The following is a 20,992-nucleotide window of genomic DNA, read 5'->3' as shown; positions in this document are numbered from 1 at the left end:
GAACACAGACTCTCCCCTCTCAACTAAAATGCAGTCATAACAGACTGTTCAGTAAGAACATAGCTTCAAGATGTCCAATGAACCATCAGATCATCAGCTGCTACCACCACCACTCTTTGCTACCCTGCATCCTGGAATTTAGATACCAAGTGTGTTCTAGCATTCTAAAAGACAAAAGGTTTTGATGTTGCCTCATTATGCCACTGGGTGGGCTCTCTGTGGATTCTGCCTTTCAACCTTCAGCCACTATTTATGGATTGAAAGCTTTAATTTAATTTTTAGACTAATGTTAGAAGTCTCTATGGGAAGCAAAGAGACCCTCTCTTCTGTGAAATATTCCTGCCTAAAGTCCTTAAAATAAACCTCGATCATCTCAGAACTTGAATGTGTAACAGATCAGAAGGAATTGCATGCTACTTGTCTGGGTCATTCCCCTCACTTCTCTGATTTCAGCACCTTCCTCTTGTCCTACTCACAAAGAGTTCAGAAGGTTCCAGTCCATTCTCACAGTGCCCTTTCCCCTCTTCTGGTATGTACTCTACATAGGCACTGGTCTCCTCTAAGATCCCATCCCCAAATACATAAGCTATAAACACAATCAGCCTATACCCTCCCTCCTGTTCCCTGCCCTCGGTGGGCACCTCAAAGCCTCACAGCCCAGAGTATCTATGATCTCTCACAGTCCACATGCATTTGAGCTCATTGACCAGGGATAACGTCCGTGACCAAAGGTAGAAACACTTTAGCATCAGCAAACCCCAAGAGTATCACACATTTAGCAGCAGTGCCCAGAATTGCTATCTGGCCTAAGACACCAAGAAAAGTCATAGATATTCCATCCGTGGTGAAAGATATATATTTTCAAAGAAAAGAAGTCAACAAATTTCAAGACTATCATAGAAAGCAGGATATTAACTGTATGACCTTGAGCACATCACATTTTCTCATCAGCAAAACAATTAAATATAACTACTCTGCCCAACTCACAATTATTCAATGAGGTTCAAGTAAAATCAAGGAAGAAGTCTTTGCTGACTGTAAAGTGTTAGACAAATGTAATAGAAATTATATAGATCATTTGGTCTAGACTAAAAGAATCTGAGGAGGCACTCAGAAGGATGCATAACCATAACTTTCTTTTTTTTTCCGCCCGTACCACATGGCATGCAGGATCTTAGTTCCCCAACCAGGGGGAAGCATGTGCCCCCTGCAGTGGAAGCACGGATTCCTAACCACTGGACTGGCAGGTTCTCCCCAACCATAACTTTCAAGTACAAAAAGAAGTAGGAATAGAATTGTGAGAAACTTGGCTTGGATATTAATGAAGCAGCACGGGAAAGGATGGAGCAGCTTCCTACTCCATGATTGTCCTGCACTTCCTCACCTTCTCCAGCATTTTCTGCCAGAACTGCCTCCAGAGGATAATGACAATGATAGCCAGGAGGATGAAGATTATGGCCACTAAGCAGCCAATCAGGATTCGAGTGTTGCTGTCATCAACTTTAAGCATTGGATCTGTAACCAGGAAAAGAAGGACGAAGAATATTATCATCTCAAGGGGCAAGGAAAAGCATAAGGGCTTGGACTAGAGATAAGAAGGCAGAACCTATTCCTTCAGGATAATTCCACAAGATGCCACTTAACACTTGGTCTTGCTACTCTTGTATTACTGTGTTCCTATATCCTACAAGTCCTCATCCATGGGACAGTAGCTTCCTCTTCCTCATGTATGAGACTGGATAATGGAGAGGTTTTCCATTCCTTCCAAAATTTTACTCCCTTTATACCATGGCCCCTAATCACACCTCATGAAAAACAGGTGAAGAATCAGTTTCAGTCTGCATTGAGACATGCCAAGGCAGCTGAGAGTCCTCTTTGGAGACACTTGATCACGTGTTTCCCAGATTGCTGACTTATACAGCCAGTGACTGTTTGAAGCAATGCATTCACTTTTCCATATTTCTCTCCAATTGGAGAGACTAGCTTTGTGTTCCATTCATTCATTGAGATCCCTACAATGGGTCTCACCTAGAAATATCCCTTTCCCTGTTTTTCCTCCAAGCTTCCCAAACTTCTAAGAAGCAGTTGGAACAGCTCCACACTCTGCCTCAGCAGAAGAATCACATGGACCAGCAGGGAAGAGAGTGAGGTTGGGCCCTTAACTTTGGAGGTGGACTGTCATCTCTTTCCAGAGCTACTCTTCATTGAAAGCCACCTGGTATCAAGCCTGCTACCCAGTCAAGCCTTTGCAAATCTCCACCCTTCTTCATCCTCCAGGAGGTCCCTTCAACTTAATTTTTATAACCAAGAAGCATACATACCATAGGTTGTTGGTGCCACAGGCGATGTAGGCAGGGCTCCAGAGTTGTTGTACATAGCAGCATCTGTCACAAAACAAGAGTTATAGAGCTGGGGAGGATACAGCTCGGTAGTGGCTTTTCTGAAGGCAGGTTCTAAGCTAGCACTTTGTGAAATCGATTTACTGGGTTGCTACAAGCCTTTCTTAGAAATGAAATCATATAATATATTAAGTAAAAAATATCGCCATTCATCTAAATAGTAAGGGTAACTTTTCTTTTGTAAAAATTTTGTTTCAATTATTACCTACTAAGTGTCATGGTACAAAAAAGTTAAAGAGAGTGATCAGAGGGCTGTGACCACACATTATCATAAATCATGCATAGGAAGTGAGATCCAAATTCAATAAAATGTAGAGAGAATACAATGGGTAAGTAGACATAGGACAGACATAGGGTTAAGATGTGCTTTCCCTTCAAGGAAATTACTGTGTTTTACAAAAGAGTTTTCACTATGCCTCATAGTCCTAGCTCTTTAATTTATAAATTAAGACTTCATCCTTAGAAATAAGTTAGAGTATCCTTTACAGTGATGTTGAAGCTTCTAGGACTAGCTCCCCAAAGTGTATATGACAGATTGATGTTGGTAACTAATTTTTCCCTCTGACTTGTCTAATAAAGGGGGTCAAGAATTAGAATATGCAAAGTCTATCAGTAATAATAAATAACAATTAGTCAGCAATAATAAGTTATTGGAGTATTTGTTACAGTAGCCTACCCTACCCCAAATAATATACTCCTGCCTCAGTCTGATTTGGATTTACTTCTTCTTTGGCTCCGTAGTACCCAGTGCGTATATCATTAGTACATACCACAGTGTTTCATATTTTACGTTTACTCATCCGTCTTCTATGAAACATTGGGCACCTTTAGGTCAAAGGACATTATCTTATTTGTCATTGTAACCTAATAACTAACACAGTGCATGGTACCTAGTAGATGCTCAATAATGTTTTATGCATGAATGCACACATGTTCATTGTAAGTAGTATATGGTATAAAGAGGAAGTAACAGTGAAGGAGATATACAAGGAACAATCAGATAAGTGCTGTAAAGTCAGACCCTTAAGACTGAGATTCAAGACAGTGTCTAAAAGGACTCTGGTCAGTAGAATAAAAAAGAAGAGGTTCTCAGGAAGAAACTGTATTGAATTAAGTAATTATATTCCTCTTTGAGATGTACCATTGACCCTTGAACAACGTGCAGGTTAGGGGCACTGAGTACTCTGCGCAGTGGAAAATCTGCATATAAGTTAAAATCAGCCCTCCATACACATGGTTCTTCCATATACAAGGTTCTGCATCCATGGATTCAACCAACTGTGGATCATGTAGTACTGTAATATTTACTATGGAAAAAATCCATATATAGATAGACCTATGAAGTTCAAACCCATGTTGTTCACGGGTCAACTGTACATAGGATACTTAGTGACTTCTATTTTGAATAAGAGATGGACGCTTATCTAAGGCAGGTAAAGAATCCTGTCATAAGATTTAAATCCTCAGAGAGGGAACTTCCCTGGGGCACAGTGGATAAGACTCCACACTCCCAATGCAGGGGGCCTGGGTTCGATCCCTGGTCAGGGAACTAGATCCCGCATGTATGCTGCAACTAAGAGTTCACATGCCGCAACTAAGGAACACATGTGCTGCAACCAAGGAGCTGGCGAGCCACCACTAAGAAGCCTGCAAGCTGCAACTAAGGAGCCTGCCTGCTGCAACTAAGACCCAGCACAACCAAATAAGTAATTTTTTTTTAAATCCTTTTTTTAACACACCTCTAAAAATGTGTCCTCTTTAATGTTAGTGAGGATGAAAAACAAAATAAAGTCTATTAGATACCACTGAAGGTTGCTAGAGCATTGACTCATTACTCTAAATTGATGAAAAATTAATTATGTATGCTGCCCTTCCAACATGAACTGAATTTCAGGGTTAACAAGCATATGGGGAATAGTTCTCCTATTCAGAAGAAATTCAGCTAATAAATGCAGTAGGAATAAAATAATTAGAAAATCACCATTTAGCAACTCCTAATGAAATAATTTAAGCAGTGGTCATCAATGGAGGATAAAACCTAAGGAGAAAGTTCATTGGGAACTTTTCCATGAAAGGATAACCACCTGAGCCCAGAGATCAATCTAAGCATCACTAAAAGTAAGAGATTCTAACATAACATTCCCATGATGAGGTTCAGCATAGAGTACACAGAACTATCCATGAAAAATCCTTGGCAAAAATGAAAATTGAATTTGAATCAAATTCACCTGTAGATATAACCACCAGTCTACAGGATGACAGAGGATAGAAGCTCCAGCAAAATTACGCCACAGAAAGTAATCAGCCAAACCAGAATGGAATTTTTTTTAAAAACTGTTTTAGGTTAAAAGAGATACCACCTAGTAATATAATAAAGGAAATACTACAAGAGGGGCTAATTAGTTGGATCCTAATTCAATCAAGCCAACTGTAGTAAGACACTATTAGACAATCAGGGATACTTGAATGTACACTGGTTATTTATTAAGGAATTATTTATTAATAAAATTTGTTAGATGTTATAATGGCATTATTATGAAGGTAATGTTATTTTCTCAGGTGTATTCTAAAATTTTAGTAGTGAAATCAAATAATGTCTCAGATTTGCTTCAAAATACTATACCAAAAAGGGAGGAATAAATGAAACAAGCATGACAAGAAAAAAATCAATGGTTAGTAAAGCTAGGTGATGGATGGGGGTTCATTGTTCTCTTTACTTTTATTTAGACATCTTCATTTAAATATTTTAATAATGTTTAGGTGCACTTCCCCTTAACTGGCTTGATTTACATAAAGGTTTTAACACATTGTACTCATTTTCTTTCATCCTTTATCTTACGTCTCTTTTAGACAAATGTGTGTGAGAGCCAAGTAAACAGTCTGTCCACTTCCACATCCTCATCCCTACCCTTCCACAACTACACTAGTCGCAGAAAAGAGTCCCTCTATCTACCCATGAGAAGCCACCTGTACAACCGCCCTCCTTTCAGACACCCACCAGTGAGAAGCTCTGGACACCGCCTTCCTCCTTCACCACCCTACTCCCAGTTCCCTAAAGGACTCCCAAGCTCCCAACCTGATTGGAAGGTGATCTCACTGAACATCATCCAGGTGTCAGCAAAATGGTATTGGCACTTGATGGCACTGGCCATGCGGTGGTGGAGGGGCACCGTGACGAACCGAGCACTGGGGTTGACGTCATCCAGGACAAGGGGGAAGGAGACAGCATTAGGTTCCCATTCATTGGCTTCAGAGCGAAAGTAGCACTGTACCTCCTTAAAAATCTTCACACCTTTAGCAAACATGTTGTTGCAGTGGACCTGGAAGAGAAAGAGGCATGTGAGTGACAGGGTGAACCTGTTGGGTGGCACTGGGGACACAGTGCAACCTAACCCAATAAGACCTTAGACCTGCCAAATTTCTCTGAGCACCACCCTTGGTGAATAACTGGTGCTCTGCCGTCTTGCGTTTTTCCCTTCTAGGAATCTCACGCTGGCAGTGATACCTTATAAAACCTGGGCTGCTACCCCAGTCACCTCTTTGCAATTGTGCTCCCCTGGCTACCTCACTGCATGCTGCTGGGAGTAGTGTCCTTATCTGTTAAATGAGGGCTGGACCAGCATCCTCTCAGTTCCTTCCTTGCCCTGAACACTCTCTGCTCTATAACCCAACCACTCCAGTCCTCTCAACCACGGTTGCTATCTGCCCAGAATGGAGCTATTCTGAACTACTTTCTCCTATGTACATTCCAAAGCCAGTCCACTTCTTTCAACAGGTTTAGATGAGAAACCTGAAACAATACACAATCCAATATAATTTCATCTTTCTCTTTAGAAATCTCATTTCGACGCCGGGTATTAGCATTTGTCAGCCAGAGACACAAAACTTAATTATCTCTCTTAATTAAATTCAGTTTAGGCAAAGCCATTCTGATGAGAGCCTCAAATCTTCCTCATAGATATTTCCTGAGATGAGAAAAGAAGGACTTTAGGAAGGTAGTTTTTTTGTTGTACCTTCCTTGGGATGAATTAACAGTTCTAGTTTATTAAACACAAGTAAATGGAACAAGGCTGAGAACAAAATCAAAGAAATACCAACTACAGCTTCAATACATTTTTCAGATGTTTTGAAATCTGCAAAGTGTTGGATAAGTAGCCTGTGGGGAAGGTAATAATCTTTCCTATAGATGTTTTGGTAATCCTTCTAGAATGCAAGTAAATAGCATAGGATTTCATTCTCCTGTGGACTTAACATATTTATGTAATAAATAGAATATATTTTAAAATGCATTTATATATACTTTTCAGAATCTCTTTCTTTCCATTTATTTTTTCTTGATTTGTATAATAAAATTTTTTCTATTTTATATTTTTCCAAAGAATAAGCTCTTGGATTTATGATCATTTCTATAGTTTTCTGACTTTAATTAATTGGTTTATGCATTTATCTTTGATGTTAGACTGATGGACCTAGTGGCAGGGGAGGAATAAAGATGTAGACATAGAGAATGGACTTGAGGACATGGGGTAGGGGGGAAGGGGGAAACTGGGGCAAAGTGAGAGTAGCATCGACATATATACACTACCGAACATAAAATAGACAGCTAGTGGGAAGCAGCAACATAGCACAGGGAGATCAGCTCAGTGCTTTGCAATGACCTAGAGAGGTGGGATGGGAGGGTAGGAGCAAGGCTAAAGAGGGAGGGGATATGGGGATATATGTACACATATGGCTGATTCACTTTGTTGTACAACAGAAACTAACACAGTATTGTGAAGCAATTACACTCCAATAAAGATTTAAAAAATAATAATGAAGAACGTATTCAGTACCATGAATTTTATTCAGTGTGGTTTTATATGTATCTCATTTGTTTTGATATATGTAATTTTTCATTTTCTAAATGCTCTGTGGATTTGATTTTCTTTTAAATGCTGTATTTTAACTATAATCAGGGCAGGGAGGGAAATAGGCAGTACTTTGCCTAAGAAGCAAAAAACTACGCTCTAGAAGACTTCAGTGACCTGAAAGTCATCTTTTACTTTTCATTTGTCTCAGAAAACTTAAAATATGGTAGACACCTGCTTGGCCTGTAGTCCTGAGAAGACTAGCTCTGAGTCAGCTCCTGAGAGGTTTCTGGCACCTTCTAAATGCAGACATATGCTTTTGAATAATTTTGATCTGTGATAAACTAGTTAAACAGGAGCTGCTGGGTACTCAGGAAGATCAAAGTCAATTGAGCAAATATTATAACTTTATGGGGAACTTAAAATACATTTTATTATTTGTGTGACTAGAAATTCTCCCAATGATATATAATGAATTGATACACACGTTCATAGGTACATATTGGGTATACACATTACTCAGCAATACAAATGAATTTTTCCTTGAAGCATACATAGTTTTGTTACTGTGCATATTTCCCTCCACCCCCCCATAAACCTGTAAAGAATCATGTGTTAACACACAATTGCACACACATTTTACAACTTCCCAAGAGCCATTTATGAGCAACACACAGGCAGCTTGGGAATGTGATGATCCTTCTATTCTCATCATTTAACTAATAGCTATTAATCCAATGAGGAGAGATCATCATCTTAACATGTGAGAGTGATATACTAGACATGCATTTTCTTTTTGACTCCAGGTTTGTGCCAAGAATAACAAATTTTAATTTACTGGGAACGATACAGTTTCCTTTCTTCAGGGTCCCCATGTCATTCTACATACCTTCTTTTGCAAATAAATAGTGTCTTCCCCCACTGAACTGCAAATTGCCCCAAGGTAGGGACCATTTCTTATTCATCTGTTTACCCCCAGAACCTAGAATTCAGGTTTAACATCCAATCTGGTCACTTTTTGCATGGACTTTTCTTCCATTCCTTTCTCTCTGAAACATACTTGGGATTGAGTAAGAGAAAAGGAAAAACGATCGTTTGAGCTAAGTATCAGGAAACTCACCATACCAACAGAGAGGTCCTCAACCCTTACATCCAGGGTAGGCTCTCCTGAAAGGCCCTACCCCAGAGAAAATGGAAATCAGGCCTTAAGTCCCCTCCTCCAGTTCTTCTCATGGTCTGCACTTAACTCTCCCCAGAGCACACCCAATCTGGGCTTTTCCCAGGTCTTTCAGCTTCCATCCAAGTACTCAATGAAATTTACCTACTCACTCTTAACTACTCTGTAATAATTAACTGATAAAATAACTTCTGCTATTGCATTTAAGACAGTGATTTTTTGTTGTTGTTGTTTTACACTCTCTGAGGTAAAATACTTGCATTTTAATACAGACTTCTGGGTGATGGTGTTTCAGAAAAAACAAACAAAAAACCTAATAATTTACATTTGAGGCCTTAGAAAAACCACCTCTCCTTACCCTTGAATCTCACTCATTGGATAACCAACTCCTCTGACTGGGCAAAGAGTCTCGGAGGTCCCACAGAGAAGACAAACTGAAACCCTGGCCCTGAGGTCTAGAATCCGGATCGTGGCCCAGCCAGGGGTCACAGAGATTCCTCCTGCCTGGCCCCAGTCCTTCTTCAAGTTTCTGTTTATAGTTAGGAAAATACTATTATATTTTCAGTGTCTTATTGATGTTCACCATATCTCCTCCTCCTTCTACCCCAGGTGGCAGAGATATTTATAAACATAAATGGCTAGAGTAGGCAATAAAGGATACATTCGTTCACTTGCAAACATTTATTGAGCCTGTATATATTATGTGCCAGGCGCTTGGGTACAAAGATCAGAAAACAGAGTCTGAGAAGGAGCTTGAGGTCTAGTAAAAGAACCAGACACATAGACAGATAAATGATAATAGATAGGAAACAAAGAACTCTGGGAACAGAACAGTATGGGATCTTCTATCATGATTTCTTAGTGCTGTGGGCATGGAGAAAACACTCAGGAGTGGGAAGTGGTTCAAAATACAAAGCTCCTTCTTCTTCCATTGAGAATCAGAGCTGCAATGAGACACCCTTACTGATAAGAGTGTGTCCCCTCCCTGAAGAGCGCTGGGCAGGGCTATGGAATGACTTCCAAGGGCCCTCATCACTACCACCTTTGTGGATCACTCCCTCCACAAAAAAATATGTTAAAATTATATTTTACAGCTGTTTTGTTAAAAAGGTAATAACTATTGACGTTTTAAAGCTCATTTCTTTTATTCTGACAGTAAAAGAAGTTAAACCATTTCCATGGGCCTTACAAGTATCATGGGTCCCAGACACTGTGCCCACTTTGCATAATGGATATGTCCACTCTGGTTTTTTTTGTTTTTGTTTTTGTTTTCCACTCTGGTTTTGAGACAACAACAACAGCCAAATACATTGTGAAACAGTGACCTAATCTAACATCCTTATTTACAAGTGAAGAAACAAGCCCAGAGAGATGAAGTGACTCCAGAAATGCATGCAGCTAATTAGCAGCAGAATATGTACTTGAATGTCATTCTGCTGGCACCACCCTAGGGTTCTTTCCAGTATGCTTTTTCCCTACACCATGATTTTGGCTTCTACACCTAACTCCACTGACCTTCATAGTAGTAAAATTCCTGATGCGGTCAAACTCAAACATGATCTCGATGTAACCATTGGTGGCACTCTCATTTCTCCAGCCCACGTAGTCATAGCCTGGCCACACATGGTACTCATGGGTCTGGGTGAAATCATCCAGGCCAGACACCCCATCGGTCAATTGGCCCAGCCCTTCAGTCATGCTGCTCAAGCCAAAAGAGGAGGAGGAAAAGGGAGAGAGGAACCTGGAGTTAATTACATATTCATGGAAGAGCTTTTACCCAGTTTCTTCACCCCAGGTTTTGTAAGAGCTGATTATCTTGGAGGTTGAAGAATTATGAAAAATCCAATATATTTAGTAGCACTGACTCATTTATCCTGCATCAGTGGAGAACTAAGAATTTCATATAAATAAATTTTACAAAATATTTGATGCTTAACTCTACAATAGCAAAGCTTTTAAACACCTTTTTTAAAATGATTTTATATGAAAATCTTTCTATGATCTATTGTATCCTTACCTGTTCTTATATACTTAACATAACAAGTCTTTATATAATGATTCAATATTATCAAATGCATTTGACTAATTCATCCATTAATGAGTAAATGAATGAATGCATTGAACAAATACTACAGCAGATGGTGGCACGTGCTCATCACTAAATAAATGGTCCCAGAGCTGGTTGGAAACTTTTCTGACTCTCCTTTGACTGCATGTTGTCATTGTTCAGTGAATCAAATCCAGGGAAGCCAGTCATGCCTTCTTCTACCCCACATCTCCAACAACTTGATTCGATATCGAACAAAAGGGGGAAAAAGTAACTTCTAACAAATTTAAATACTGATTTATATTTAACTTTAATTACATTTGCAGAATACTAGACTCATGGAGTAAGATGCATGGACCACATGAGAGTCTCAGGCACTGGATTTCGCTTTATTTTCTAGCTTGGCAGCCTCTTCACTTCCGAGTGTAAGGCTCTGTTTGAATGGCTGAGTTTGCCAGAAGCCTGACTGCTGGGTGGGATGGATGTGTATTGATGTTAATTTGACTATGTGAAGAACATAAAGAGACCTCCTTCCTTCTGTTTATGGAGGGACAGAACAAGAACCCATTGTGTGGAACTTCTCTCTCCTCAAGCTCTGGAAAATATGTCAAGAGTCTCCCAAATGAAGAGATTGGGATATTCACACTCAAGCAATAATCCATGTGACCCATGAGGTTATAGGCAGACCAATGTTATGTAAAATTTGTGAATTACCAAAAAAAAAAAAAAAAAAAGGATTAAGAGTGATTATGCCAGCCTTACAGGTACATTTTAAAATATATTTGTTCATTGAAAAATGTTTGGCAAATTATAAAATTTGACTGGCCTTATCCACAGTGACCAGAGCCTGGATCTCCCTTCCAAGGTTTTGCCATCTTTTTCTTCTCTCTACAGATCAGAAGGCTAGGAGAACATAAGTTTACTTGCAATGAATATATTTCCCATTATCCCCAGAAAAATAAATCCCCATGAAAATCTTCAGAAAAGCAGTACAAATTAAAAGGAATGCTTATTCAATTTCTCTTTCATCAAAATTTAATCAATAAGGAGAGAAACTTTCCCTGTTTACTTCATATACTTTAGAATTGTTAGAATTTCTACAACAGTATATATTACTTTTAGAATTTTTTTAAACTTAAATAAGTAACTTTTGCTACTATGACTATTTATTTCCTGAGAGCTTGAATTAGGTAACTCTGTATCTCATCACTTAGCCACCCCACAGCTAGATAGCTCATGACCTCAATTATTAGGTGGAAGCTGACTGTGTCTAAATCTCTGTGATTATTTTGTTATCTTTCCTCTGGGGTTCATCCAGAGCCATATTTCCAGTTACCTGCCTTATTTCTCTATTTGAATGTGCTGTCAGTCCCTTGAATTTATATTCCAAACTGAATCCATCATCATCACTCTCTAAACGAAGTCCTTCACCTAGGTCTCCCACTTCTGTCAATTATACTTCTCTTCCATATCCACTAAGAGTCCCTGGCACATGATAAGCATTCAAAATATGTTTGTTGAATGAATAAATGTCATCTCCATTGTTTTAGACTATTGTTTCATCTAACTCTTTTTCTCACATTACTGTCTTGCCCTCTGTATCCAATCAGACTAGAAATGTTCCCTAAATGAGTATCTTTCTCATTCCCATTCCCACAGTCAGCATTATGGCCTGGGTCATTTATTCTTTTCATCTGACAGAATTTGGAATTAGAAAATGTCCCCCTCATTTCCTCCCTTCCTATTCAAATCTAACCTTTGAATGCAGCTTGATTAATCTGTCTGAAGCACAGCTCCTATCATGTTCTTCCCCAGCTTTAAAAACCTTCAGTGACACATTGTGTTGATGATGTTGGTAAAGAAGAACAACTCCTCCTCCTCCCCTATTCTTCCTGGCCCCTGACATTCAAGTTGCTCCAAAATATGACAAAATCCGCCTTGCTATGCTTCTAATCTACTGCCTTGCTACATAAATATGGCCCATAGTTAATTAAACTGCTGATCTTTCCCAGACATTCCCCTAAACTTTACAACCATGATTCTTTTGTCATCATGGTATGCCCTCTGCCTAAAATGCCATTTCAAGATTCTTTGCCTGTGAAAGTTCTACCCATCCTTTGGGGTCATTTCAGATTTCATCTATTCTATTATGTTTTAACTGGTCCTCCAATCAGATAATAACTTACATGTATATAGTACTTTATCTCTACAAAATGCTTTTCTTATATACTTTTTTATCACTTCAGCCTCATAGCAAACAGAAATAATTTTATAACATGAATCCAGGTGTTTTCACTCCAAATGCTCTGTTTTCCTTCTATAGCTTCCTTGTTTCTTTGAATCCCAAAGCACTCATTGTGTATCTCTTACTCTTATGCTTGTATCATAGTAATTTATATCCTGGTTTAGTCTCCACAGTTAGTCTCCTAACTGTGAGCTTCTTAAAGGTAGGACCAATGACTTTATTAAATTTGAATCCCTACCAAATTCCTTGCACATAGTAAGAGTTGATTAGCAAAGACTTACTAAACTCAACTGAATTCAATTGAACTCTGATTTCCTCTGTGCCTCGAGTTGATGGCAGTTGGGTGTGGCTAAGTGAAATGATGCCAAGACAGATCATGTAAAAGGGGAAGAACAGTGACTAAGTAGATGGAAAGGAAGTGATTAGTAATAGAAGACTGGATGAGTCGGGCATGGAAGCTTCACACAAGGCATGGAAGCTGGAAGGCAGTAGTTTATTCTTCACACCCAAGACAATGGAGGTGCTGTAATTCCACACTCCTCTTCCTGAGACTCACTAATCTCTCTCTCAACCACCAGCAACCTCCATCATCTGGTGTGGACTTCACTGTGGTCTAACCTCTCTGCCAGGCTCAATCTTTGCAGACAAAGATTAACCTAAGAGAGAAAAGTGTTGAAGTGGGGTAGAAGAAGAACGGCAAGACTTGGAGTGAATTGGGGTAGGTGGGAACATCTCTTATCCAACCCTAAATTCATTCTGTATCTGAACATACTTCACCATGGCCCTCCCTTTGGTTCATTTCAAGTATCCATTGGTCTTCTACTGTTCCCAGTTCTAGCTTCTGCTATAGTCAGGCTATTCTGGTCATCATCCCTGACTCCCTTCCTCTGCTCCCCTCTACCTACCTCCTCTGCTCCAATTATCGTCTCATCCTAGAATCTTTCCTTGTCTATTGTAAGCCTTAATAGTCTCCTTCTTTTCACAATGTCTAAAGCATTTACATTTCTGGGGTTCATTCTTTCTGAACTTCTTTATCTGTCCAGTTTATTATACTTGTAACTTCAAATCTTCTCTCCCTTTGTCTCCATAAGTAGGCTATTATTTGTGTCAGACCACACATCTTGTCTTGAGGGTCAAAAATTATGGCTACCGTACTTAGAGCCATATCACAAAGTTTAGCCCTTACTTTGTATAATTTGTTGTTTTCCTTCTGATTACTTTGTCTTCCCAAACCAGACTCTTAGTTCCTTCCAAATAAAGACTACATATTTTACTTCATCTAAATGTATCTCACAATGCCTAGTATAAGGGCTACATAAACATTGGCTAGTTGACTGATTGAGTCATTGATTATTGTGCCCAGGCCATAATGAAATATTATTCTCTTATGGTGGCCATTGCCCCACTCTGATGATTAAAGTTTCCCAGAATTTACCTGTACCCAACAGCCCCATCATAGACAGAATCGTTCAGATAAATGATGGAGCCTCCTGGTAGTACAAACTGCTGTCCAGCTGGAGCATTATAAGACACCAAGCCATCTGCCAAAGGAAACACAGATGTGTCAATGCCTTTGGGAAGGAGATGCACCTGCTGCTCAGAACAACTATCCCAGGGAACTACCTGAGGCTTCAAGACTGCAATCTTGAGCAATGTGTCCACCTAAGACTCAATCTGGGCACACAGCGAGTACTCCTCAGCAGCAGTCAGCAAAGTGACTTGGAATGCAGTATGCCAGGTGTGGGGCACCAAGCCCTGGGTGGATGAATAATATTCCTTTCTTTACTCTAACCAAGAAGGGATCATTTCTTGGTGATTAGTAATTCTGGTGAAATTCTTGGTGTAAGTAATTCCTCTTTCTGATTTGATTACCTTTATTTCCCAGGGGCTGGGGTTTTTAATAAGGTCTACATTCTCTCTCTAGAGACCTACCTAGCCAGACACAGCCATAAAGCTCCACCCTCATGCACACATTCATGGAGTGATCAGTGACTGGGATAAAGCGGACAAATCTGGCCACAATGGGTGGCTCCAAGTCCTTTAGGAAAATGTCATAGGGGTTACTATTTCCATCCAGCACCTGAGGAGAGATAAAAGAAAGAGTGAGAAGATGTTATGAAGTTATGCTGACTCTTCTTCATTCCCCAAGTCATTATCTCTTTGATGGAAACTCTCCTTTTAATTCAAGGAGCAGAATGTATCCACTCAGCAGCCTTGATATCCCTATGTGTGCCCCCCACCCCACCCTCCTTCATCTTGGGTCACACATTTACAGGGGCATCCCAGGTCTGCGGACACACATACCTAGATAGACAACCTGTGTACTTCCTCTTCTAGCCTAAGTCAAAATATGGTCTCGGACATCCCAGGGTCTGGATGTGTCTTCTTCTCACCTGTTTCCCATGCCGGTTCCGCCAAGAGATCCAGCGAGTGCCATCCCGACTGTAATTGATCTTGTACATGGGGGCAAACTCAATGCCATGGCCCCCTGCATGGCGCCCCTGGGTCCCCACCAGAGTGATAAAGTGCAGGGTGTGCAAGTCAATCTGCAGAAACTCCTTCAGGTCATCAGGTTCCACTGGAATCTCAGGACACCAGGCTCCGTCCCCTTCTTCTGAGTCCAGCCTTGATTGACGAGGGTTGGGAGTAGAGGAAGGAAACATGAAACCACAGAGTTATTTACCAGTCCCCAGCAAGCAGCTGCCCAGTGCTGAAGAGAGACAGCAGGCTGGGAGTCCAATCCAGATGGACTTTTTGGGCTCTCCCTACCAGTCTGACTGTCACCACAGTACCCACTTGTGGTCAGTTCCCTCTTCCTGGGGCACCATGAAACCCAGAAAGACAGTCACCACCAGGGAGCTAGAGGCCTTCAGATGACTTGGAGCCTTTATTTCCCACCCTGATTTAGAGATCTCAAGGGAGGTCCCATGCAGTGAAACCCTTCCTACCCTCACCCCCACCCCACATTTTCAGTCTCAGCATAACAAGACTAACACTCCTTGCCTGGATATCAAGTTATAAGAGTGGGGAGGGAGGAATCATAAGATCTGCAGTGTGGGTTGTGTAATGTAGTGGAATTTTAACCAGCAGGGTGAGCATGGCAGCTCAGCAAAAAGCCATGGAAACCTATGGTGAAAGTGAGGGGTAAGAGAATGTCAGGGGATAGTAAATAATCTGGTTTCATTTTATTACCTCCAGGCTGAGCTACCCACAAACAAAACTGTAAAATCATTATAAAGCTTATTTTGGGACCCTCTTACCCCTTTCGCTCTTCCCTGGAATGTGCCTTCTCTCACAGATGGCACCTACTCATTGTTGCTCCCCTCCAACCGCACCAAACATCACTCTAATCTTTCATACACTAAGACAGAAATCATGGAGATGGTCTTACAGGGTTGATTTTCCTATGAATGCTTCCATTTTAACAGAAATCAATGCTTTACACCAAAAGAAGTAGATTCCAGGAAGAAGGTTACTTCCTAACAAGCTGAATAGTTTTTGACAATAATTTATGACAAGCAATAGTTTATTGCTTTAAAGGATCCCTGATATTAGATCACAAGAAACCCAATATTTTTTATTTATGGATGAGGGAGGCCCTTCTATGTGAGGTATCCTTGAGAGGAGGGAAGAATTTGTTGGATGCCTCAATGTCTATTTCAGGCCTTGATGCCTTGCACTGTGATTGATGTTTCACAGACACCCACTGAGAAGAGGACTGTGTCTCCTAACTCTCAGTGACCTACCTAATCTGCACTTTTCCATATGTACCACTGTAGTCCACTTCCTGCAGTAGCTCATGGTGAGAACGTGAGATAAATCAAGTGCACTGCATATCAATAAGCCGATCTGCTGTGGGTGGTGTGGCTGTAGGGCCCCTGTGGTTGGGGTGAGGTTGCTAGACCAGCACGTGCTGCTGGGCCCCAAATTCTCTACCTGAAAACATGCAGAGCAGGTCCACTTTGATGTCCTTCCCCCATTCCCACCAGCTCCCACTAAGTACCACGCTTCTTCCTTAGACCCTTGAGTCAGTAATTCTGTCCAACCGAGAACTCAGGTTTTCTTGAGGCATCCATTCTCACCTTCCATATTTGGCAGCTGTAGACTCTGACCACTGACTGGAAGCTGTGATGTCCTCATCCGGAATGTGGCCTCCTGACATGCCCAGAGGATAGCGGCATATGGCTAAACCAAGAGAAACCAAAGAGAAAAGAGAGGAAATCCTTTTATTTTATTTTCAGAGACCCCCAGCTACAATGCAATTGATTATTAGACAGGAAAGAGTGACTAGGCTCCTCTATGACCCCAGTTTGACCACTATGACTCTCTCAGCCTTTTCTTCCTGGCCCTGCCTCCAAACTTATTAGTGTTCAATTTTCCAAGCATTGAACCTCAGCCAACTTTATCTTATGGTCCAAACTCTGACAATACCGTTATGTGCTGATTTATTCTTTTCTTTGGTAATAACTCTATGGCCCATCCCCATTTCCTTATTAGCAGACATGCATTTCTAATCAGTTTCCCAACAGCGGTGAGTAGTGCTCATAATCACTAGGTACCTTTTATGATCCACAGCATTTTCTTTTCCTAGATAGCTGATTTCATGAAACTATGGAGCAGAGTTAAAAAAAACAAAAAACCTCTCCTATAAAGGTACTGTACACTCAGCTTTGGCCCCCTTTGGGGGGGCCAAAGTCCATGTTTTGGACTCTGGCTAAAAATAATAACCTCTGGAATTGGACTTCCTCCTCCATCCAAGATAGAGTAATAAAGACCAGATTTATTCTCCTGGGTGAAACAACTGGAAAATGGGAATAGTATATGAAAAATTGGATTTCAACATAATGAATATCAGCCAACAAAGGGCAGCAATCCCTGAAAGACAGGAAACAAAGAAGATGAACCCCACAATTGCAAAAGCTTACTTCCATGAGAGAACATCCAGGCTGTAGCACAGTGAGTGAAAACTCAGGCAGAGGCTGGAGGATTCCCTCAGCTCAGAAGACAAAGGTAAGAGTCTGTAGAGGTCAAGGGGACTAGAGCTCTCAGGACATAGGCTTGCCGATAAAATACAGGATCCCTGGCTAAATTTAAATTTCAGATAAACAATGAATAATTTTTTAGTACAGATATGTCCCATGCCAAAAAAAAAAAAAAAAAAATACCAGGCTTTAAGAGAAGCAGAGAAAAAGAACCAATAATAAGAAAAATAAATAAATCAGTTGAAACTGATTCAGAATTAATATAGAAGTTAAATTAGAAAATAACACCAAAATAGTTATAACTGTGTTGCATATGTTCAGAAATATAAGGGGAGCTATAGAGGATAGAGAAAAGAGGTAAATCGAATTTCTAGAGATAAAACTTGAATGTGTGAGATGAAATACACTGTATGGTATTAAAAGCAGATTACATATTGAAGGGGAAAAAATAGGAACATAAAGACAACTAAAGAAACTATCCAAAATGAAACAATGAAAGAAAAGAGAATCAGTCAATCAATCAATAAACAAAAAGAACATTCGTAAGATGTGAAACAATTTCAAACATCTAGATATACATGTAAATGGATACCTTGAAAAAGAGGAGGGAGGAAGACAGAAAATTATTTGAATAAAAAACGGTGGAAAATTGTTTTAATTTGATGAAAATTATAAACCCAAGAAACTTAACAACCTGAAGCACAAGAAACATGAAGAAAACTACACTACAGTATATCATAATCCAATTGCTTAGAGCATATAATAAAGAGAAAATTTTAAAAGCATCTAGAGGAAAAGGACACATTATGCACCGAAGACCAAAGATAAAGATAACAGCAAATTTCCCAAAATGGCAATTACATGGTAAATATATAAGATGATTTTTAATGTTATTTATATCTCTTTAAGTGGTAATTGGCTATTTAAACAAAAATAATAACAACATATTGTGGTGTTTACAATATACACAAAAGTAAAATATATGACAACAATAGCATAAAGGCTTAAAGGGAAAAATGGAAGTTATCATGTTGAAAGGTTCTTATACTCTATGTGAAGTGGTATAATATCACTTGAAGATAGACTTTATTTAGTTCAACCCTAAACCTTGCTTTAGGGTTTGCAGTTTGCTGGATTACATGGTAATTCTATTTTTAATTTTTTGAGGAACCTCCATATCATTTTCCATGGTGGCTGCACCAACTTACATTTCTACCAACAGTGCACAAGCATTCCCTTTTCTACACATCCTTGCCAATACTTGTAATTTCTGATCTTTTTGCTAACAGCCGTTCTAACAGATGTGTGCTATCTTGCTGTGGTTTAACTGCAAACCCTAAAGCAAGCACTAAAATAATATTTTTTAAAAGACTTATAGATAATAAGTCAAGAAAAGATAAAACAGAATCATAAAAATTCAATTAATTGAAAAGAAGTCAGAAGAAAAGGAAACAAAGAGCACAGGACAAATAGAAAACAAATAGCAAGAATATAGATTTTAAGTTAATCATATAAATACTCCCATTAAATATAAATGGTCTACATACCCTAATTAGAAAGTAGAGATTGTCAGACTGGATTTTTTTAAGAAAGCAAGTTTAAACTACATATGGTCTATGAGAAACACACTTTAAATATAAAAACACAGATAAGTCACAAGAAAATAAGTGAAAAATATACCATGAAAACGTAATCAAATGAAAGGTGAAGTGGTTATATTAATACCAGATGCAAAAAGTTTCAAGACAAGGAATAAAGATGGTATTTCACAGTGATACACGGGCTAGTTCATCAAGAATACATGACAGTCCTAAATACTTATGCATCTGATAACAGAGTTTCACAACAAATGAAGCAAAAAATAAATAAATAAATACAAAATAATGGACAAATCCACAATTATAGTTGGAGATTTCAATTATTCCTCAACTAACTTCTTTCCAAAGAAGACATATAGAAGGACAACAGGTACATGAAAAGAGCTTAACATCACTAAGCATCAAGGAAGTGCATATCAAAACCACAGCAAGATAGAACACATCTGTTAGAATGGCTATTAGCAAAAAGATCAGAAATTACAAGTATTGGCAAGGATGTGTAGAAAAGGGAATGCTTGTGCACTGTTGGTAGAAATGTAAGTTGGTACAGCCACCATGGAAAATGATATGGAGGTTCCTCAAAAAATTAAAAATAGAATTACCATGTAATCCAGCAATTCCACTTCTGGGTGTTTATCTGAAGAAAATGAAAACACTACTCAAAATGATATATGCACCCCCATGTTTACTGCAGCATTATTTACAATAGCTAAGTTATGGAACATCCTAAGTGTCCATTGATGGATGAATGGATAAATGTGATATATATATACATACATACCATATATATGGTTTATTTAACCATAAAAAAGAATGAAACCTTGCCATTTGTGACAACATGGATGGATCTTGAGGGCATTGTGCTAAGTGAAATAAGTCAGACAGAGAAAGACAAATATCATATGATTTCACTTATATGTGGAATCTAAAAAACAAACAACCAAAAAAAAAAAAAAAAAACACAGCTCATATATACAAAGAACAGATTGGTTGAGCCAAATGGGTATAGGGGATCAAAAGGGACAAACTTCCAGTTACAAAATAAATAAGTCACAGGGATGCAAGGTACAGCATGGGACTTAATAATCTGTATTACATATTTGAAAGTTACAAAGAAAGTAGATTTTAAAAGTTCTCATCAAAAGAAAAAATTATTTTTGTAACTATGTATGTGATAGATTGTTAACTTAGATTTATTATGGTGACCATTTCTCAATATATACAAATATAGGATCAATATGTTGTATACCTGAAACTAGTACACTGTTATATGTCAATTATAACTCAATTTTTAAAATTATTTTGGAATTTCCAGATAAAGCAATAAAGCAAGGGAAAAAATAGTAAAAGGCATCCATATCAGAAAGGAAGACATAAAACTGTCTTTAACTGCAGATAACAGGATCAGTTATGTAAGAAATCAGATGAAATCTACAAAAAAGCTACTACTAGAACTAAAAGATGAGTTTAATAAAGTTTCAGGACATAAGATCAATATACAACAATCAGCTGTGTTTCTATAAACTGGCGGTGAACAATTACAAGTTACAGTAGCATCAAAAATTACAAAATACGTAAGGATAAACATGACAAAAGATGTAAAAGACCTGTGCACTAAAAACTACCCAACACTGCAAAAAGAAATTAAAGATCAAAATAAGTGGAGATAATATGCTACAATGTTTATGGGTCAAAAG

The 20,992-nt window shown here is 39.0% G+C and overlaps 1 protein-coding gene across 2 annotated transcripts in view; it reads right to left on the bottom strand.

The window, feature by feature from the left end:
• DDR2 (discoidin domain receptor tyrosine kinase 2) overlaps positions 1-20,992 on the bottom strand; it is a 156,407-nt gene that overhangs the window by 15,459 nt on the left and 119,956 nt on the right. For both annotated transcript variants that reach the window (XM_059042350.2, XM_067040055.1), the window contains 8 exons: positions 16,798-16,900; positions 15,109-15,340; positions 14,648-14,795; positions 14,151-14,256; positions 9,939-10,122; positions 5,476-5,719; positions 2,322-2,384; positions 1,385-1,515 (listed from right to left, as the gene is read on the bottom strand). In XM_059042350.2, the coding sequence (XP_058898333.1) occupies positions 1,385-1,515; positions 2,322-2,384; positions 5,476-5,719; positions 9,939-10,122; positions 14,151-14,256; positions 14,648-14,795; positions 15,109-15,340; positions 16,798-16,900 (1,211 nt within the window). The remainder of the gene's footprint in view (positions 1-1,384; positions 1,516-2,321; positions 2,385-5,475; positions 5,720-9,938; positions 10,123-14,150; positions 14,257-14,647; positions 14,796-15,108; positions 15,341-16,797; positions 16,901-20,992) is intronic.

Source organism: Kogia breviceps, chromosome 1 (assembly GCF_026419965.1).
Source record: "Kogia breviceps isolate mKogBre1 chromosome 1, mKogBre1 haplotype 1, whole genome shotgun sequence".
Taxonomy (NCBI): Eukaryota; Metazoa; Chordata; class Mammalia; order Artiodactyla; family Physeteridae; genus Kogia; species Kogia breviceps.
This window is presented reverse-complemented; position numbering and strand designations above follow the sequence as displayed.